Here is a 22,864-nt window from a genome sequence, read left to right on the forward strand (position 1 = left end):
GAAAGTCAATGGAATTAGATGGATGCGGGGATGATGGTGCCTAGCAGCCTCCCCACAAATAGGGGCTGTGAATGTGAAGTACTACCATCAACAGGCATTGAGCTTCCAGATTGATGGGGACTGTGTGTGTGTGTGTGTGTGTGTGTGTGTGTGTGTGTGTGTGTGTGTGCGCGCGCTCGCGCTTGGGTGTGCACTATACATGTGATGGTCAGAGGATAACTTTCAGGGGTCTGTTCTCTCCCTTCACAGCAGGACCCGGGAACCGAACTCGGGTACTCAGGTGTATGCAGCATGCTCTTTACCTACTGAACCATCTCACCTAATTTCTGCCTTATTTTTTGATACTTGCTCTCTCACTGAACCTGAGACTCACACTTGGCCTAGATTGCTTGACTAGTGAGCCCCCTCTAAGCCCTTTGTCCCCCAAACTCCTGAGATGTGTACCACTGTACCTGGCCTTTACATGGTTGCCGAGGACTGCAAGCCCAGGTCCTCATGCAGCTTGCACTTTTAGCGAAATTTTTGAAAACCACTCAAAGCCTGAAAATCAGATGCTCCAAGGCTGTCCAAATAATGACCTTGGCCTCCGTCTCCTAGGAGTGACCATCTTTTTTATTCTCAGTGTACAGCTTTTCCACACAGTGGAGTAGGGTGCTCAGCTGGATGTAAATGGTTGGTAGCTCTGAAAGTAGCCCAAGAGGACCATGAGCATCGTTTTGTGACTCAGTGAACCCCAGGTGCTTCCTACATCTTTTCTTCATTCCTTCTCTTCAGCCATTTGGAGCTCTTGAACCTTCCCCATCTGGCCACACGGTGTCTTCCAGGGGCCTTTGCCCATCAAAAGCTGTTATCCCTGGCTACTTGATTTTGCAAGGGTTAAATATGTGCTGAGGAGGTATGAGGCCTGGGAACAGAACACACTACAGATCATGGAGTGGAGTGTTGTTTTCCAGAGAAAAAAGTGGCTATTTCATGCCTTGGGGGAGACAGCTGACTCTCTGGTACCATGTAGCTTATAGAACTTCTAATTTTTGCAATTGGTCATTAAGTATTGAGTTTTGCTATTGTAGTATTAAGTATTGAGTAGTGCTATTGGTCATTAACTCATGTGAACACATGTACACATATATACATGCTCCTTTCTGTTAACCAGGGCAGATAGTAATGACTTTGGCACTCAGCAGGGACTCATTTAATAGGGACAACACCTCTGCCTGAGCTGTCCTCTCCTGGTGGCTGTGCCCTACCTGACTGTGGACTGTTGAGAGTGGGCTGGTCGACAGGACAGTCAACAGAGCTAGTGGAAGCTGATCTAAGTCATGCATATTGGATTTCAAAGACCCTCTGTGGGTTGCAATATAAGAGACTCAGTTGAGTGTTGAAATGGTAATAGTTTGGTAAAATACGTTATTACCATTAATTTGGGCCTGTTTCCTTTTACATTTTTCATAGTACAGTGACTAAAAAAATAGTCTTGATATGTAGTAGCCTACTTGCATGTCTATCCAGTGAGAGCGATCTTTGTGTAACTGTTACCACTACTGTTCAGAGGCTGAGAACAGTTAAAGGAGTTACTCAGAGTCACATGAAGCCTAGGCTGACTCTCAGGTCCACAGACTTATCACTATGGAATTGTTGTAAGTTTATTTTTCTGCCCTTTGCCCCTGATCTCTGGGAGATGACCTCTCACTCTCTGGAATCCTCCGAGAGATAAGGGTGCCTTCCTTGCTCTTGCAGAGTCCCTGGGCTCACACCTGAGTTCATGTTAATGAGATGACTCAGGGGATGAGCGAGTCATCTATCAGAAGGGCCAGCCTTGTGCCTGGAGGCTTGAGGCTTGGAATGTATCCAACCTCTGCAGAAGAGATGAGCTGGGCTGAGGATTAAGTTCAGTCACGGGCTAGTGATGAATCCATTCCAATTGCACCCAATGAAAACACTGACACAAACCGTGGCCTCTTGAGCTCGGTTGTGTCCCCTCCTTGCACACAGGGACCACACCCGCAGGATGGAGCGTCTTGATTTCACAGCACTGAACACAGAAGTGCCCTGTTTGGGATAGTCTCAGACCCACACTGCGTGCTTCTTCATTTTGCTGGTCCTGGTTTGGATCCTTCATAATAGAACCATAAGCACATCATTAAGTGCTTTCCTGTGCTCAGTGAATCATTCTAGCGAATTCTTGAACCCAAGGTGTTAAGGGAAGCAGAGAATTTGTGACTCACGTCAGTGGCCTGGGAAGCCCTGTACTTGCTACTGGCGTTTATTTGGAAGTGAGGGCTGTTGTCCTGGGGACTGTGGCCTTCAACCAGAGTCAACCTTGGAGTCTCAGAGCTGCATTGCAGTATTTTGAGAATAAACTGCCTCTTGGCATCGGCTTGAAGGCCCTGGTGTTGAGAGAACGCCACAGCATTTGGTGAGGTATCTAAGACTTGCTTGTCTCCCTAACTTCATTTCCTTGGTGACCACAGCCAGCTTAATTCTACTCTTATGAAATGACACGGTCTTGGGACAACTGCTTCAGACTACAAGGCTTTCCTGACAGCGGGGAGACCTAGGATACTTCCAGGCCCAGGACCTTCCAGGCTGCAACCTTTGGGGACTCCTCTATTTCAACTCTCAGGTGTCACCACCTGGATGGGGTGACCTGTACATGTTGGCCTCTCCTCATTAGCAGAAATTCTTGAATATTGATGTTGAGATTTTGTTCCTTTAAGGAAACTGATGTTCAGGAATACCCTGAGTAAGGGATTTTTATTGTTTGATCATTTGCGCTGTTAGGATTCATAGTTGTGTGGTATATCTTATTATGTTTCATACATACAACATCAAATCCAACAGTGCCTTTCCTTTAGACATCCCTGTTCGGATATTTTAGCCATGACCCTGTATGTTTGTTTTTATTTTTTGGTTTTTGTTCTGTTTTGCTTTCTCCTTCTTGACTTAAAATAGACACGGTCTGCCTTCGTGGTCCTGCTAGCCATTACTTTTCAGCCATGCTCACACTAGTCTTGTCCTGCAAACCCCCTCTGGGCATGTGATGGGGCCACCCTGGAAGGTGGGTTGTCTTAGAAATGAAAAGAAAAACTCTGTCATTAATTGGAGGGAGGGTTCCTTTCTGCAAGTAACAGGGATGCAACAAACAGGCCTCGGAGTCGTGAAGTGTCCTGAAACACCCACAGTGACCTAGAATCTGTTTCACTTGCACTGGCCCTGGGCACTTTGCGCTTGACCATCCATGCAGGCTTGCTCATTAGAGGTTTAACGGTGGTTGAAGTCCGGCCAAATGACTGACCCCCTCCCTCAGTGAAGGTGAGGGTGTCAGCATCTCCCCCTCCCTCAGGGAAGGTGAGGGTGTCAGCATCTCCCCCTCCCTCAGGGAAGGTGAGGATTTCAGCCTCTCTCCCCTCTCCTTTGTGAAGGTGAGGGGGTCACTCAGTTTCTAAAAGACATAGTACAGATAGTCAGAACTGACTAAAGGCACCAAGATTGAATGTTCCCTTCCCCATGGCACCTCCAAATGCTTGCTTCCTGTGGACCACAGGCTTCATGGTGCGCCTTTCAAGGCACAAGTATATGCTACAGCCCTGAGAGATAACTAGGGCTGTAAGAACTCTTTATAGGGGAGAGAAAATCTCATCATTGAAGTAAAAGCTCAGGATACAATCCTAGTATATTATTTATCTTTATGTGCACGTGTATGTGCACGCACATGTGCAAGAGTGCATGCTTGCCTGGACGTGTCTAGTGAGCCCCTGAGATTCTCCTGTCTCTGCCCCCTAGCAATGTTTGGATTTTAATGTGGGTGCTGGGATCTGAATTCACATCCTCATATTTGCCCAGTAAGCGTTTTACCCACTGAGCCGTCCCTCCGTATCTTTGATAATGTGATTTTAGGTGACCTCAAACGTAAATAACCAGCCCACAAGTTTAGAGTTAATAAGGCAAATGAGAGGGACTCTGGAAAATGCCTAATGGCAGATGTGGTATTGTGGTACCTCACTGAGTCAGTGGAGAGTGTCCAAAGCACCTGTGACTGTTGGCCCTGTTTAGGTGGGAGAGGTGCCAGGTCTGAGGGTGAAACCAGACCTTTCTTAGACATATGCCTGCAACAGGGCTCCGTGTCCCTAAGCCCCCAGTGAACACTTCATAAATGCATGCTGAACTGAACCCAGGGCCAGCTGGCCTGTTTCCTGACTTCTCTCAGCCTGTGTGTCCCTCATAAGCCTTCTTCCTCGCAACTTCTCTCCCTCCATCTCTGTCACCCACTGCTCACGAAGAATGTCTGAAGATGAGAGGCATGGGAGAGGAGGAAGGGGAGACCGCTAAGTGTGGAGCATGTAGATCTAACCCCACCTGGGGGCCCGTTTGTCACACTACGGCTTGACACTGGCTCTCTGCCTCTTCCTCAGCCTAGGATCAGCAAGATTCACCTGTCCCACAGCTGCTTGCATGAGTCATGGCCTGTGGCATCATCCAGGCCAGGCTCCTCGGTGTTCTCAGAACATTCTGGCATTGACACTTCACTACAGTTTCTTCTAATGTTCCCTCATTCTCATCCCTTCTTTTCTCTCCAATTAGATTTATCTTTGGGGACTATTTTTAATCTCCTGGATCTCTAGCATAATGCGGAACAACACATAATTAATGGCCCTTTCTGGCTCATTCCGATGTTCATTTCATCTAAAAATATTTAATGAGCACTTGCTATTCAGAGCAGACGGTACAGAGTGAATACTCACAATTTCTCTGAATAACTCATTTAGTAGTAGTTCATTTAATTATTGCATCAACTCTGTTTGCCGTTGATGCTCTACTTTACCCAGAAGGAAACTAGGATGTGAAGATGCTGAACAACCTTCCCAAGGCTAGACTGAAGAGGTGTGGGGCAGCCTGCCACCAGCACACTGGGCAGACGTGCCCTGCCTCCTCTGAGACTAATAACACCTGGGCTTTCCTGGGCTCCACTTCTTAGTAATAATAAAAAGTAAAGGGTGACATCAATAATTTCAGATAGTGGCAGGTATTCTGAAGGCAATAAAATGCCATGATGTGGTCAAGGAGTGAGCTGAGGGAATAGTTGTAAATCAAATGTCAGGGAAGAGCCTTCTAGAAGACCACATTTGCTGAGCCCTGCATCATCTGCGTGGGTCACAGAGGAAATCAGAGTCCTCATGCTGTCTGCTCGGCTAAGGTTAGGATATGGTGGAGAGTGGCCCTCAATGGTCCATGTGTTGGAAACGTCTTCCCCAACATGCTGAGGTTGCAAAGTTGTGGCATCTCACAGGAAGTCAGCTTGGGGCATTGTCCTTGGAAGAACATGAAATTGGTTTTATGGACTTATAAAAAAATAAATAAAATAAAAATCGAAGAAGAGGAGGAGGAGGGAGAGGAGGAGGAAGTGGCAAGCCCAGCCCCTCTGTTAGACTGGTTTTCTGTCCCTCTTAGTCACTAGCCCACCTGTGATGCCACCTGTCACGGCGTGACGCAGCCAAGGTGACCTTCACCAGAGTTAGTGTTGGACTGTTCAGAATTTTAGTCTCCGAAACTGGGAACTCAACACCCCTTTCTTCTTTATACTTAGCCTCAGTTATTTTGTTATAGGAATAGAAAACAGACTTCTCCACCCTCCCTATCTGGAATTCTTCTGTAAAGGCTTCCTCTACCCCCCAAATAGTTCCTCAGCCGACAGCAGCAGGATGCCCTAACGTTACTTAACACAATTCTGACACCATATCCCTGGAGATAGTGTCAGATCTCACAGGACAAAGGCCCAAAACCACAAGAACTCCCCAACTCCTGGTACCAGTTGCAAGTCCCAAGGGTGTGGCTTGCGCTTCTGACCAACTAGCTGTGAATCAAAGTTCTCGCAACTCTTCCTCTGGATTTGATTAGTTTGACATGATTGGGGAAACATTTCTATGACCTTGCTTGTTATAAAGGATATTATAGATCATGCACGTGAACAAGCAGACAGCAGAGATGTATAAGACAAAGCGAGGGAAAGCGTATGCCGCAGCTCTTGTATCCTACGTGGGCAAGCCATCTCTCTACACACTTCCACGCTGCCCAACCTTCTGGAAGCTCTCCAAACCTTGTTCTTTGGAGTTTTTATGGAGTTCTCATTAAGAAGGAACGATTGATTAAATTTTTGGCCATAGGTGAGCAATTCAATTTCATCTTCATCTTTAGATCAAGATGGAGGGCTGGAGCTGAAATTCCCTAGCCTCTAACCAGGCTTCGTACTTTCTGATACCAGTTCCATACAGAGGTGTTAAGGGCTCCCAGACCACCAGTCACCCCATTAGCATATAAATAGTTACTCTTATCTCTTTGGAGATTGCAGGGTTGTAGAAGCTGGGTACCAGGAGTTAGACAGGGCTGAGGTGTGTATCACAGTATAACATTGAGGGAATCCTGGAAGAGCAACCAGCGAACACAGAGGGCCCTGGAACAGTTAGATCATGCAGGCCTCACACCTCCCCAACTGACTGTGTTCTTGCTGTGGCTCACCTCCACCTGGTTTGTGTTGTGGCAAGGCATTGTTTTGCATACAGTATGCTCAGAGGGAAGAAACTTAAGGATTACCTATGGGCTTGATTTCACAGAGGTTGAGCAATACATGCCATAAGATAGAACCCAGTATACCTTCAGTGTGCAAAGCAGAACTGCTCTGAGCCCCTGCCCTCAGGAAGTCTTCCACCCGGTGCTGCGTTGGGTGTGGCCTCCAGGGGATGTGCCTGTAATGTCCTATGGTGCCTGATGTGGAGTGCACACAGGGTCAGTTCTCTTGTCTCCCAGGTTGTAATGATTGTGACTGTTACTTTTATGGTCCTCCAGTAACCTTGAGCCCATGTTGATAATATATGATCCCAGCTCAGCTCCTCAGACATAGGCAGGCTTTTATGGTTGGGCCATAATGTGGTGTACCCTATGAAGACATCCTAGCTTTTTACCCGGTACTGCAGCCTGGTGCTACAGTGCCCACCATCAGAGGTTTCCAGACCCTCCCTCCTATCTCTTGGTGTGAACGGAGATGGTGCCTGGCTTCATTCTGGCCTTGCAAAGCTCAGCCACCGTGGGGTGATCTGACTGTGGCATGTGGCCGCATAGACAGCTTCTGCCTTGCCTTCTTCTGGTCGTTGATGGTTAATACTTACCCTTGCTAACTAGCCTTGCCAAATATAGACTTCAGCCCTGACTTAAGGAAGCTGTTGCTATACTTTTTGTGGACTGAAAACACTGGCCCAAGAAAGCACTCGAAGTTGTGATAGGAGCATTTGACTCTCCCTGGTCACTTCCTGAATTCCCCAAGCTAAAGCCCTTGACCTTGAGAGCATTCCAGAGTCCTTGGTTGTAAAAGCCATTGTTTGAGTGTAGGGTGTCCTTCAAAACAAGTTTGAGTGACTTATGCATTTGACCGGCCAATTCCATACATCGCCATAGTCATGGGTCCCAATCTAGAACTCACTTAGAAACCTTGTCTTGTGTCCTGCTTTTTCTCCTCCTACCATGATTTTCGATGACCTTCTCTGCATGTAATTTCCAGTGGGAATATTTCACGGTAGAAGAATGTAGTCTCTTGAGACTTGCTCTTGACATTTCTAGGAATTTATTTAATTAGACTTTACTTTAATCCCGTTGGGAAACATATTTTCACTGTGAAGTTGTGATGTGTTTAATTTGGGGTCTAAGATAAATGTGGTCCTGGGTGGGGTTTGTATAGATGGTGAAGCAAGTTTTCCTTTTGTGCTGAAGGCTGGTTTAATGAGTAGCTCTGTCTGTTTGTTTATTTAGCAATGCTTTATTATTTAAGCTTCTTCTTCCCTGAAAAGCAAAGAATGTTTGCCCCCTCTTCAGAGAATTAAATGAGCAGCGTGTTCAGCTCTTGGGAAAAACATGGCTTTGTTTTCCAGCACCATCTTTACCAACATTCCTCTTTGTCAGCCTTGCACATGTCCCCTGACATGCCCCCTTTCCCTCTTGATTAACCAGGGAAGGTGGAGTTTTGACACAGTACAGAACACTCTCCCAAACATAAAGTCTCCATCGAGGACTATTCTTGGCCCAGAAAGATGTCTCAGGGCAGGCTTGAGCCAGGGCTGGTCCATGATGAAGTTAAGGAATGTCTTTGAGAAAGGATGGCTTCTGTGATTGCTGCCAGCAAGTGGAACTAAAGTTCTAGAAGGTTCTGTGAGCTTGCTTCTTATGGGCTTGACAGGTGGTTAAGGCATATCCTTCCTCTTCTCCCTACCCCACCCACTGCTACCTGCCATCCTGGTCTTGAACCATTTATGGCTTGACTATAAGGTATGGTATCAACTTGGATTGGCTCCCAGGAGCCTTGTTCTTAGGTAGCACACAAGTTCTGGTGTGACTCTTGAAAAGTAGGTACTATTATATATATATATATATATATATATATATATATATATATATATATATAGTGAGAGAGAGAGAGAGAGAGAGAGAGAGAGAGAGAGAGAGAGAGAGAGAGAGAGTTATACTGGTGTCTTAGGGTTTCTATTACTTTGACTAAACACCATGACCAAAAAGCAAGTTGAGGAGGAAAGGGTTTATTTGGCTTACACTTCAGCATTGCTGTTTATCATTGAAGGAAGTCAGAACAGGAACTCAAACAGGGCAGGATCCTGGAGGCAGGAGCTGGTACAGAGGCTGTTGGGGGGTGGGGTGGGTGGCTGCTTACTGGCTTGCTTTACATGGCTTGCTCAGTCTGCTTTCTTATAGAACCCAGGACCACCAACCCAGGGAAGACACCAACCATCATGGGCTAGACCCTCTCCCATTGATCACTAATTGAGAAAATGCCTTACAGCTGAATCTCCTGGAAGCATTTCCTCAACTGAGGCTCCTTCCTCTCTGATGACTCTAGCTTGTGTCAAGTTGACACACAAAACCAGCCAGTACAACTGGGAAATAAAGTGAAAAGTGGTACTGTATTAGTCTGCTCGGGTTATGTATTAGTCAGTTTTCTGTTGCAATAACAAAATGTTCAGTGCCGGATATTTAACAAAGAGCATTTTTATTGATTTCATGGTTTTAGAAGCCGGGAGTTCAAGATCAGGTGGCTCTATCTGTTGGGCGTTTAATGAGGACTTCATTGTGGATAACATTTCCATTGTGGAAATATGTGCAAAAGAGATCATATGCCAAGAATGGAAGCTAGAGACACTCAGGGCCTAGGCCTGCTCTCACTGGTACTAACTTGGGTCATATGAGAAATATGTTCATCCCTTCCAAGCCCAGGGCCTGTTGACCCTATTCCCTCCCATTGTACCCTGCCTGTTAAAGGCTCTACCTCCTGCGGACATTACCCTACAGACAAAGCTCCTAGTGTTTGGACTTTGAGTACTTGCTCAAAGCACATCCAGACCACAGCAGGTTGCTCTAACAAAACCCCATGGGCTGCGTTACTTAAGCAACAGAAATTAGTTCTCTCCTAGCTCAAGAGGCAGAATTGTAAAACATGCAAGATTGGAGAAACCAGGACTTGACTGTCCTTTGGTTATTTTCTCATACCCAAGCCTTCACCCAACCTATTTGTTGTTGTTGGTAATGATAGTGGTGGTATGAGTGAGTGTGTAAGTATGTGTGTGTGTGTGTGTGTGTGTGTGTGTGTGTGTGTGTGGCAGGTGTGCACATTTAACAGTGTACTATGGAGGTCAGGAGTGGGGAAAGGGGAGGAACAGGAGGCAGAGGCCAGCTGCAGGTGGATGGAAGGAGCCTAGGGCGGCTCCACCTCTGAATCACACTGATTTGTGCAAAGCCTAAGTCGGTTCTTGGCAGAGACTCGGAGATCTTACAGTTTGAAACCGGTTCACATAAAAGTCATATGTGCGTGAAAGCAGGCCTGGAGCGTTTTAATTGTTGTCGTTGTGGAAAGTTACATGACTGTCATCAGCTGTCGCTTCTGGCTGTGCTTTCTGTACTAATGTAAATAAATGAGGTCACAGGTTTAAAGGAGCAGGCTGTGTTTACATACTTGTTAAGCAGCCTTGATCCGCCTGTGTTATTCAAACACACACATGAAATGTGTAGCTTCCTGAATGCAGGTTACTTCTTAAAGCCTGAGGGCTGTGGGCTGTGGAGGGTAGCCGAAGGGCACCTCCCTTCATGGGGTTTTGATCGAAGACTACCTTTTTGGTGAGGATTGGTTCTCCTCTGCAAGCAGACTTAATCCCCAGCAGTTCTGTAAGGAGTGCCCTTGGAAGAGCCCTGAACTGCTTCAGAGCTGGGAGGGCGAGGTGGCGGGGCAGAGAGGAATCATGTAAACTCTGAAAACATTCCAGGGTCAGCGTGTCTTGGAAGGCTCCCAAAAAAACCTAGATTTTCAGTTTTTATAAATCATAGGATCCTCCTGACTCAGTTCTACTTTTTGCAGGTAAATATTTAGGCAAGATTTTTTTTTGGGGGGGGCTGGGGGGAAGGGTGGTGTTTGTGTATATGTGCAGCTCTCTCTCTCTCTCTCTCTCTCTCTCTCTCTCTCTCTCTCTCTCTCTCTTTCTCTCTCTATGTGTTTATGTATATGGAGGTCAAAGGTTGACATTTTGTGTCTCCCTCACTCTCCACCTTGTTATTGAAACAGGGTCTCTTGTCGAACCCGAGGCTCACCAACTCAGCTACGCTTCGTGTCCAGGGAACTCTGGGGACCCTCCTGTCTCTGCCTTCCCAGGGCTGGGATTCATGCCACCCAGCCATGCTCCTTATGTGGGTTCTGAGAATCCAAACTCAGGTCCTCCTGCTTGCCAAGCACGCACTTTTTACTGACTGAGCTATCACTCAGCACCCTGGGCATGACTTTTTAAAAGCATATTCCTGTTGAGGTTTTTGTGAAGATGTTACCAAAAGAAACATGAAACATCATGAACAAAATGTAAGCAGTCGTCCCCCTCACTGCCAATGGGTGGGTCTGTAGGACCACAGGTTGAGAAGCAAGCCTCTTGCTAAGCACACAAGGACATCAGGAAGGAGCAGTTGCTGGGTTGGAGTCTCAGTGCAGTCATAGTCCAGTATTGTTTCTCTCCAGTGGCTCGTTGTTGTAGTTGTCCTTTTTCCACCCCACACAGTTGAGGCAGAGGAGTGGCAGACACTCGGAGGGAAGCAGAAATGAACAGGTTCAGAAGACTATGGAACAGTGTCTAGTTCCTGTAAGCATCAATGGTCTAGGTCGTATCCTTTTGTCCAACACAAAAATCCAAAGACGTAATTCAATGAATTCCAAATTCAATCAAATTCTGGTGTAGATTTGCCAATTTTTTCCCCCTTTCTTCTCTCAAAATGTTATGAAATCCAGTTAGATTAACTAATGTAAGGAACTAAAATGACCTTTAGACTCAGGTAAGAAGATAGTTGGTGAGGGGTTTTGGTTTTGAAACAGGATTTCATGTAAGCCAGGCTGGCCTTGAACTTCCTATATAGCTGAGGATGGCTTTAAACTCTTGATCCTCTTACCTCTAGCCTCCCCAGTGCTAGGACCACAAGTGTGTGTCACCATGCCTGGTCACATGTGGTACTTTTGAAGTGATCTCTACCTAGGATTTGTCACTAAAGTAGACACCAGGGAGAGACATTTATTTTGTGTTTTAGCGTTCATAAACGATTTTCATGAGATCAGACCCATACCTCTCTACTTCCCCTATAGCCCCATTGTACCCAACATCACAGGAAGATACATGTCCCCCTGTAGGAGATGGATAGATCCTATGTACAAAGAGAATTAACCCTTCTCTCCAAGAAGCTAGCTTCCACCAAAGCAATTAATCTGGAAACATAAACAAGAGACAAATACAAAAATAGAATATTCTAGCATCGTTTTGCACACATACGTCTGGTTGCTGAAGCTTTACGAGAACATCTCTGAGAAAAGTTGTGAACCCCAGCTGTTGAGGATCTAGAGGAATGCATGTTCTTTATATAAATACTTTGTGTATGCACATAGTGTGTTTTGTGTACCTTTTCTCTAGATTACCATGTCCTTAATGGATTGAGTTGCTTGCAGAAGTGTGTGTGTGTGTGTGTGTGTGTGTGTGTGTGTGTGTTTGTTTCATAATTCAAGATGTTTGTTTGTGACAAGGTTTCACATGGCCCAGGCTGACCTTGAACTCACTTTGTAACAAAGGATGACTTTGAACTTCTGATCTTCCTGTTTCTGCCTTTCAAGTGCTGGGATTACAAGTATATGCCACTATACCCAGTTTATGTGGTGTTGAGTATTGAACCCAGGGCTGTGTGTATACTTGGTAAGCCCTCTACCAACTGAGCCATATCCCCAGCCCATCATAATTTCATTTCTATAATTTCTAAGACCATGTATCGTATTCTTACATATCATTTCTACAAATATATGCTTTTTTCATATATTCAAGTTTTTCAGGAATGCAGTTTTTGCTGCTTGCTCACCTCAGCTGGCTTTGCCCCTCCTCAGTTCCTCTGAAACACTCAGATGTAAAGGGCTAACTGCAGACACGTTTCCAGGGAGGGCCCCCACCCACAAGACACGGCCCCCACTCGGCTTATAAACTGGTTTTAAAGTTTAAAGATGCCTCCTTGATTATGTCTTTTCATAAACTGGGCATTTCACAGTGAAGGCAGCCACGCTGGTTTGAAGAAGCCACCGAATGGTCTATGTGTAAGAAGAGTCTTTCCCCAGCACTCACCCACAGAGCGACTGGACTCAGCCTCCTCTATCTCTCCTTTCCTGTTTCTCGTTGTCTTTGTTTCATCCCTTCTGTGCTAGGAGACAGCACCTTCGCTCCCCTCCTCTCTCTTCAGTATGGCTTCCTTTCCCATTCCTTGGGAAAGACATAGAGCTTTCCACAGGATCCTCAGACAACCTAACGGATGCCTCCTGGTATTGAACTTAATATCACTGGTGCTGTCAAATAGCCAATCACGTCTGTTGGGTATATGAATAAATTCAAAGAAAAGGAAAGGTAGAAATCCTTTTGATGGCTGTGGCTGGAACTCCATGTAGTTCCCATATTAAGGTGGGTGTGAAGTGCTCCGACCCCATCTCTGGACATTTCCGCCCTAAACACTTGGCTCCGGCTAAGCTGTATTCTTTCATCTTCTCTTTGTGCCTACAGAACTTTAGGAGACTACACCTGGTGTATTATTGTTTCCACTGGGGGTCTACAAAATAATATTTATTATATGCCAATAATCCTGTCATCTGTAAGATATATTGTGTAGTATTGTGTCTGCGTTGAGATCTGGGGGATGGATATGTCCAAATGACTGATGTGGGGACTGAGGTGCAGGTGTGTTAAAAAACTCACTAGAGGTAATGCAGATGGTTAGGGCTAGCGTCGGGTTTTAATTCAGACTTGCTCCATCCAATCCCTGATCTTCACTGCTACCAATGTCCTGACTGGGGACACAGTAAGGTAAACAATATTCTTGCCTCAAACAGTAGGAGTCCAGTTTTCGAATAGCAGCGCACATCCTTCTGTAGACACTAATTCTATTTGTTGACCTTCAGCCAGTGTTCTCCTTACATTTCTGGCTAAGCCTCACTCTGGCTGTCCTCTGTAGAACATGGCTGTCTCCTGCTTATAGATTCTGCATGTGAACATCAGGTCTTTCGCCCTGTAGTCAGGGAATCATGCCACAGAAGTCACTGCAGTAGCTAAGGACAGGAGCAGAAGTGTGGCTACAAAAGAGGTTTTTTCCCACCACAGTGAGAATGTGTCACCGTCCTGGGCTGCCCCTGAACTCACCTGGTCATAGCAGGTAGCACAGATGTGTTTTTCTTTTGAGGTGCTGGATATTTTCTAATCACCTTTCAAACTCATGGACTCAAAGCCGAGGAAACGCGATTTTGAGACAAGGCTTGAAAATTCTTATTCTCCGCATTGTTGTGTATATCCCAAAAATATTTGCATTGATAACCACAAGCTGTTTGTGCAAAGCCTACCCAGTTTGGAGTCGGGGACTGGGGAAAAGGATAAAAGCCATTTCATTTTTAAAAAGCCCAGTTCCTGGCAAAAACAGGAATCCCAAGTTTTTATTGGGAAAGCTAATCCAGGGTAAAGAAAGAAAGTCAGATCTGTTGTTCAGGAAAGACAGGGCCTGTGGTTTACTTTAAGATAGAATTATGTTATTCAGATTTTGAAACTTCTTGGATAAGTTGGCTCCTAGTTATTTCGTAAATAAAAATTAAGCTGAACAAGATGGTGCAGTACTCAGGGTAGAGCCTGAGGCAGGAGGATGACATGAGTTTGAGGCCACCTTGGTTGACACAGTACCAAGCTAGCCAAATCTACAAAGAAATATCAAATGAATAAATATTAAAATGTGAAAATTCTAGAACGTTCACTTGTCAGAGTTTTTGTATGACATTGGCTTTTATTTCTAGTAATGAACAAAGTGTTTATCACATACCCAATATGATTTCGCCAAACTATATTTGTTAACTTATTTTGTTCTTAGGATAGTATTGAGGTAGGCACTACTGTTATCTCTGTCTTTGGTAGGGGGAAACTGAGGAAGAGACAGATGAGAAACCTGCCTAGGATCTCATAGCAAGGGTTTGGCAGGGCAGGCTCTAATGCCAGCAGCCTTTTCTCATTGCTAAATTGAGTGTGGATGAGGGCCATGGTGATGATGTGAGCATAATGAGATGCGATGTATTGAATGCCATGTGATGGATCTATAAGCCTTCACATAGGTGTCCTCTACCCCAGCACTAGGCATAGGCTCTCTTATGCCTGATGTACAGTAAACTGAGCCTTCCTAAGGGAACGGGATTCATGCAAGTTCCTAGGAGACTGAGTCCTCACTGTAGGCTGGGCCCATGTGTCCTCAACCACCATACTGTACTCCCTCCACTCTGACAGTCTGTTAGTGATGCTTTGATTCTTGTGGAGTGTGTGCGTGTGTGCTGTACAAGGGATCTCCCTGTCTTCTCCTCCCCAGGACAGGGGGGTTTACAGACACGTTGTTCCTTGCCTTCATAGGATTGTTGGGGATCCAAACACAGATTGTAATGCTTCTGCTGCAGGCCCTTTACTGACTCAGCCATCTTCCCAGCCCCTTGTAGCTCTTACGTAGTCATGCCAAACATAATTAAAAGCCCCTCATTAAGTAATCCTTTGATGGGGTCAGAGGGCCAAAAATGACCTCCATAGCTCTACTCTTCCCTTCCCCTGCTGCTACCAATCCCAGCCCCACCCCATCCCTCTCACCCCTAAGAGGCACGAACAACCTCCATGCAGAGTTCCCTGAAACCTCCTGTGAGATACTACTGTTTCACGATGCCTTAAAGGCCATCCAGGAAAGACAGGGAGTCACTGCACACCACCCGTGTGTGAGGACAGATGCTGGGCATGAGCAGACTTAATGGGAGGCTCTCTTCAGACCCTGGGTGAGAACTTCCTGGTCCAGCTGAGATGTTTGAGTCACGTGGCCTTTCCCTTCTCCTCTGCCTGCAGATAGTGCACAAGCGTCCTTCCCACATGTCTCAGACATACAACACACGCCATTTCACACTGGCACATAACACCCTATGGTAGAAGTCTCAGACTCCCTCTGACCTGCCCCTCCCCCATGTTTTTCCCCCCATTAGGCAAATGGAAGGCCCCTTGCCACCTGTTAGCATTACGTCATCGGCTCCCCAGAACACAGTTGTACCCGAGGCCTTAAACAAAGTAGGTCTTCTTGTATTGTTTGCATTCAAAGAGCTGATATCATGCCAACTGATGTCATTGTGTGTCTTTGTGGGACTGCTATGGCAACTGGGCAGGTGGGGAGCCTCCGGCTGATGTCACTGGGAAAGGAGGGGCAGAGACTGAATTTTAAAAAGCTCTATGCCGGTTATTTTTTGTGTATGGGGGTGGAAGGGGGCTTGGCATGCTTTTATTTTGATTCTCTTTTCTAACTAGCTGCTTTTAAGACAAATTGCAGCTTGAGTACACTAAAGAAGAATGAGAATCCTCCTTTCCCACCTCCTAGCCTCTTCTTTTGAGTTTAGTTGCCCAGTTCTTTTTCTCAACTTATATGGAAAAAAATGCTGCAAGCGTCTTTTTCTTAAGGAAAAAGTGAATTAGGTTCCCCTAGCAGGATCAGCATGGCACTGTTTACTGAGGGTTTTGTGGAGCCCAGCAGATTTCCACACAGCTCCTTCCAGTGTCCTCTGTGGAGTTTGGGACAGTGGCAGTGGGCAGTTTTTACGCATTCACTGGTTATGTTTTTCTAGTATCTTGCATTTTTCTTTGTAGTTGGAAGGCTCCCTCTATGCTACTCACCCGGGTATAATGATTTCACAACAGATGATAACAGCAAGGGCAGAGTTTAATCACAGAAATGAAGCCAAATGAATTTAAAGCTCCTATGTGCTCTCCTAAAAACAGTTTTTTTTTCTTTACTTTTCTCCTTTTTGACATAGTCTGAGCACAGGATGACCCTCCTAAGTTGTCTGTGGATCATTACCATTTCCTACGGAAACTATGACTTGTCTTCTGTTCTACAGCTGGCTATGCCCATTGGTTGGGGACATGCTCTGCTCAGGTCCCCTGCTCTAGTGGTCAGAACTGAGATGGGGAGGAATGTGGTATCCATTCAGAAGCTGGTAGACAAATAGACGTGCTGCCCTTCTGTTAGCATAGTCATATATCTTATTCAGGTTTTGTGCTTTTGGCCTCATGCCTGGGGACTATCAAAACCTATGTGACTGGCAAGACATTACTTCTAGGAACTTCCAAGTGCCTTCCCCTTTCCCAGAAGGCCTCAAATGTCCCATCCTGCTCTCCTGGGATTTATGCTCATCTGGTGACTCCGTCTGGATGTCTCTTAATGTGTCTCATGCACCTTGTAGAATTTGAGCTTCCTAATCCTTCAGGCTTGTCCATGTGTAATTGCGTGTAACATAAGGAAGGGAAAGTTAAGTGACAAACTGTGATCCATAAATTTCCTTAATTCTTCTTTTTGTGTGTAGGCTTTAGGCTTTTTTCAAAACGTTTTGAATGAGCTGTTTCTCATTTAACATTAAATGGAAACATTTTCTTTGATTTTTATATTCTTTACAGAGTTATTCTTTTAATGGCTACATAATATTCCATGGATGAACATACTTATTAAGTTTTGTTTTGGTATTTACTTAGCCTTTTCTTTTTTTAACTTATTATTTATGTGTGTGTGTGTGTGTGTGTGTGTGTGTGTGTGTGTGTGTGTGTGTGTGTGTGTGTAAGTCAGAGGAGAATTTGTGGAGCCAGGTCTCTGCTCCCACCCTTAAGCAGATGGTGCTGTGTGAATATCATTGTATGTCTAATCACACCCCTGTGGCTGTGTGATTTCCATAAGTGACTGACTCTGTACTAACAGGAGACCATGTTTGCATGCTGAAAGTGGGGAAGCAGGTGCAGGGTAGACCTCTGAAGTGTTTCAGACTCAGCTCTTGGAGTTAGAGCAGAGCCTCAAGCTCAGGGTGTGCATTAGAAGATCCGTCAGAGGTCACCATTAGTGGGTTAGCGTACTCACAGTCCTCTAAAAGCTAAGTGCAGGAAATTGGGCCACTCTCAGATGCCACTCTCCTGGAAGTCAAGATCTACAGATGTCAAGGACCTGTGTGGAAAGTCCTGTAGATTCTGAGTCATTCTCTCAGGGGTAACTTACCTTGCCCCAGCTTACCTCTGCTCTTCCTACCTTTGGACAGCCATAGAAATAACAGGAATAGAAATAGCTTGTCCATGCAGAGTGGCCATGCAAGCCTGGGGGTGGAGGGTAGACTGGACACGTGACCTGTTTTTATCCCTGTCGTCATCTCAGACTCACATGCAGAGAGACACAGTATGTGCTTGTGGGGTTACTGAGGCACACATGAGCCTGTGCGACTCGGCAGGCAGGGCGCGGCCAGCATAGCCTGCTTTCCCACAGCACCTGCTTGTAACTGTTCCGCTGCATAAGGAGGGAACTTGGCTTTCTGTGGGGTGAGTTATAAGTGGTGCGGACACACGTGCACAATTCCAGGATACACGCAGAAGTTCTCTGTAGGACAGTATCATCCCCGCTGTTCTCAGCTCCCAAAGCACAAGGCTCTCTATAGGCCAGGGACCATATGTCTGTTAGAAGCAATTCAAATTTGCAGTTGATGAAATGACTGGGTGTTGTGTGGAACTTGTTCCCAGGCACCTTGGCCCAGTTTGTGCAATAAGGAGCACAAGCCCTCTGAAGCTGGCTCTGCGTGTCCAAATAGACTTCTGGTTTTTGTTTTTGTTTTAGAAATGTTAAACATGTACATAGCCACAATGACAGCCATCTCTATGGGGAAGCTGACATTTTCTGTGGGCTCTGTCATCTTATTTACACATCCTTTCTGCGTTTTCCTTCCAGGGGGACTCAGTAGTTTTAAACAGAACCATGAAAACCTCTGTGACAACTCCCTCCAGCTCCAAGAGTGCCGGGAGGTGGGGGGCGGCGCGTCTGCGGCCTCGAGCATGCTACCTCAGTCTGTCCCCACCACCCCTGACATCGAGAACGCAGAGCTGACGCCCATCCTGCCCTTCCTGTTCCTCGGCAATGAGCAAGATGCTCAGGACCTGGACACCATGCAGAGGCTCAACATCGGCTACGTCATCAACGTCACCACTCACCTCCCCCTGTACCACTATGAGAAAGGCCTCTTCAACTACAAGAGACTGCCAGCCACTGACAGCAACAAGCAGAATCTGCGGCAGTACTTTGAAGAGGCTTTTGAATTCATTGGTAATTATCTCCCAGGGTGCCGGGGGAGCTCTCCCTTCCCTCCAGCTCTGGGGTTGCTAAAAGGTCCAAGGTTTATTCCTCTGTTAGAGGAAAACAAACAAACAAACAAACAAACAAACACACTACCTAAACCGTAGCCTTTCTTTAAGTCTTGGAACTATCTGGATGGACATAAAAGAATAGTCGAATTAGTGAGCTTTCCATTTCCATGGCTGAACTACCTGAGAGGCTGCCCTGAAGGGAGGAATTCTCTTAGCTTATCATCTGAGAGGCTTCAGTCCTTGGCTCTGTTGAGTCTGGGCCTGTGCTGAGACAGAGCATGGCAGTGGGAGTGTATAATGAAGACTGCTGGATTCATGGTGACTAGGAGGGGAGGGACCAGGACAACATATTGCTTTCAGTGATACGCAGTGGGTGACCTACTTCCCAAGGCAAGGGTCCCCTTCTAAAGTTTTAAAGACCTTTGGAAGTGGTACCACCTGCTGGAGACCAAGCATTTGATACAAGTCTGTGGAGCCATTTCCTATTCAGACTAAAGAAATTATCACTCTTTATCCAACGTCTATTCAACCAGAAGTTCCTATGTATCCTCCAGGTTACCAAGAAGGGATGGTGGAGGGTTGGCAGTTAGATATTGTACGACCAGAAGAATGAAGGGGAACATGAGGAACTGGTCAGAGCTGGTCCTGCTGCCTAGTCCATGCAGCACCCCCCACCCCGCCCACTCTGAAGGAGGCTTCAGGTAGAGACTGTGACATGACCTCTAACTGCCCCTAAACCTCCGGACCACCTCGCTCAGCTTTCTTCATCCAGCACAGGGAAAGTGATTTCCATTCAGCACCATGAGTTCCAGTGTGCGTGGCCTCTTCACTGGAGGCCGAGGCAGAGGCAGCCTTTGTGAAAGGGTTGGTTCTGAAGAAACTTCTTCAGAAAGCAGCCCATGCTGTGCTGAGTCCCTTCACACATTGCATCTTTGCAGACAAGGGAAGGAAGAATTGTTTTCTTCCACCTGAGTGATCTCAGGTCATAAACGCTGAGTGACGAAGACTGATGTTAGTGCTCATGAAAAGGTACATATTCTCGTTGACGCTTTGTCTCAGGCTCAGGGAAACAAGAGAGATCAGGCCCCTGTAGGACCCCAAAAGAAAATTCTAGCAACACTAGGCTCTACCCTCAGAAGGAAGCCACCACCAGCTCGATCGATCGATGATGACCTTAACTTTTGTAGCTCTTGTAGCATTGTGTCGAGACTCAGAGGGTGACTAGGACAGTAGAAGCAGATGACAGATTCTCAACATTGTTTCCAAGGGATCCCAACTTTTATCAGCACAAAGAGGCAGCCCAGTGCTTCACATTATTGCCTCTGGTTGCCACTGGTCTCCGTCTCAAGAACACTCATGATTGTTGCTGTTTTGACAGAAAAAAATAGTCTCAAGTTTAGCAGCCACCAGGGTGATGGATTTCCTGGCAAGCTGGCAGTTCTGAACACGTGCTTGTCTGTTTCCCTTTCCAGTTTGTTCTTCAATGCTGGGCCCTACCATGGACACTCTGGAAGGATAGCCAGAGTGTTTTCTAAACTCAGAAGTGAAGTGACCTTCTCATGTCAGGAATTCTAGTGTCAAGAGGGAAACTGGGGGGTTGAGGGAAAGGCACAATGGGGAAAGTGTTGGCTGCATAAGAGTGAAGAGCTGCGTTTGAACCCCCAGAACCCAAGGCAAGTCAGGTGCAGGCGTACACATCTGTAACGCCTTCTCTCCTATAGCAAGATGGGAGGCGGACAGCCTCTAGACACTCACAGGAGAGCTAGCTTGGTGTCTGCAGCCTACAAGAAATCCCATCTCAAAGAAGGTGGTAGGCAAGGACCCACATTGACCTCCACCTGTGTGCTGTGGTATGCCTATACCTGTACACACACACACACACACACACACACACACACACACACACACACACACACAGAGAGAGAGAGAGGGGGGGGGGAGGGGGAGAAGGAGAGAGGAGAAAATGAGAATTAAAAAAATAAAAGCAAAGGGCCTAGCATCCCAGTGTTCTAGACTCCTAGCCAGGACTCCTTATCCAACACTCTGGGCCCATGTTTACCATGCCCTGTTAATTAGTTCCTAACACTGGGTAAAGATGCCCTGGATCCTTTATTCATAAAATCAGAGCTAAGCCTTGAATCGTAAATAAGAAATGCCTGTCACCAGAGAGACAAGGAAGTTCCTGGTCGATAGAGGCTGTTAAAAAGGAGAGTCCACCTGACTTAATTCCAGGTGGAGGAAGTTGGGAAATTGTTTTCCATTTAGCGAGCAGCCTGGGATGGGCTTGTTCTAAGATTACAGCCATGGTGCTCACATTCCTTCTGGATTATTCAGGCTTACCTGTTCTTTTAGAAGAAAACAAAACTAATAACAAGCAACATTTAGCCCACAGAGCAATTTGGGATCACGTGTTTGGGCTCAACTTCATTCTCCTTGCCCTCTGATTGGACACACTGAAATTTTATAGTATGGCTTCAGGGGGTTCACAGCATAATAACACTCACCCAAGTGCCTACGCAATGGCCAGGTTTAGGGTATAACAATGCCAGTTTAACCCCTGAATCAAATGACTTTGTTTCCACAGTTCCAGAGGCTGGTGAGCTGGTGTCCTTTGTGTTAGTTATCCAGGCAGGAAGACTGAGGTCCTGGGGGTCACTCAACTAGTGTGTTAGTGGAACAGGTGGTTAAAGCCGGGGTGCACCTTGATCTTTCTCTTACTACCATGTTTGATGTTCTTGGTTTGGGAGGCCATTTAGTGTGTGCCAAAGAGAAGTTGGCAAAGGGAGGTTGGGGTCTCTTGATACAAGCTTGTCTGTGGGTTGGTAAGAAAGAGATTTACATCCTGTTTGTCACTTAGTCTAGTAGTGAGCAGCCGGTGAAGATTTAAGCTAAGGGATAAATCTCTTTCCCCAGTTCTTGTCTACCTTATCACTGGCCTGCATTCCTCCAGCAAGCCTTCCTTGGTTTTAATCTAAAAGTGTCAAAAAATGTCCAGTACAAACAGGCAGCCAACGCTTTTAATATTAAACATGCCAGTTTCTGTCGCTCTTGGTTCTAAGCTACTTGGGACTCCTGCCTTCCAAATGGTTGCCATGTAGGAACAGTGTCTGTGAGGGTGAGGGGTTCAATGTGTGGGAGAGGGCCGGCCATGCAGTAGGTCAGTACTCTACAAGTCTAACTTTGACAACAGTTGGCGTCTCTGGTGAGAAGCTGAGTGTAGGAACTTTCTAGCTGAACTTTATTCCTTCTCTGCCATGGAGATTTAGTAAATCTTGTGCATTAAACGTTAGCTCTTATAGAGAACAATTTTCTATAGGATAAAGAAAGGTAGGGGTGTGTGTGTGTGTGTCTTGCATGTAGAAGATACATTGCTAATAACACTAGTTTTTCAGTCATATAATCGTATAGCCTAGAAAGTAGAATTAACATTGTTATCAGAAGAAGAATTGTATCATACACGAACATTTGTGTATGTAATATAATTTCCTTTTCCTCTCTCATCCTCTTCTTACTTTTCCTTTCCTTTTTATCAGTGGTATGATTTTAGAGAAAACAGAAAAGAGACAATATAGTTGAGAAAGAGAGGTCTGGTAACATTTATGGTGAGCTTAGTGGCTTGCTTGTCATGAGTGTGTCCGTGTGTCTTCCCCCATCTCCGGTGACATGTGATGTTCCCAAAGATGACTCCCTTTCTCTATCTTGTCTCTAAATGTAGAACTGTAGGGGGCTGGGAAGATGGCTCAGCTGGTAACGCACTTCTCACGCAAGCGTGAGGATGGGGGCTCAGATCACCAGAACCCACATAAAGGCCATGCAGCTGCAGCAGCCTGCCTGGAATCCCATGGCACAAGGGACTGAGATGGGGCACCCCAGAGCAAGCTGCCTATCTGGACCAGCAGAGATAGCGAACCCTGGGTTCACCAAGTGATGCTGTGTCATATACCATGGAGAGTGAACTGGAAGACTCATGATAGCAACCATGGCCTTCCACAGACACATGGGAACATGCACCCCCCACCCACCCACCCACACACCTCAAAAAAATGAGGGTCAATAAGATGGTTCAGTGGGTAAAAGGTGCTTGCTGCCAAGAGTGACAACCT

General features: G+C 46.1%; 1 protein-coding gene across 2 annotated transcripts in view; it reads left to right on the forward strand.

Moving 5' to 3' along the window:
• Positions 1-22,864, forward strand: part of Dusp10 (dual specificity phosphatase 10) — a 40,987-nt gene that overhangs the window by 16,428 nt on the left and 1,695 nt on the right. For both annotated transcript variants that reach the window (XM_052737919.1, XM_052737920.1), the window contains exon 3: positions 18,349-18,720. In XM_052737919.1, the coding sequence (XP_052593879.1) occupies positions 18,349-18,720 (372 nt within the window). The remainder of the gene's footprint in view (positions 1-18,348; positions 18,721-22,864) is intronic.

Source organism: Peromyscus californicus, unplaced genomic scaffold (assembly GCF_007827085.1).
Source record: "Peromyscus californicus insignis strain IS unplaced genomic scaffold, ASM782708v3 Scaffold_14__1_contigs__length_90479793_seg_2, whole genome shotgun sequence".
In the NCBI taxonomy this organism is placed as follows: domain Eukaryota; kingdom Metazoa; phylum Chordata; class Mammalia; order Rodentia; family Cricetidae; genus Peromyscus; species Peromyscus californicus.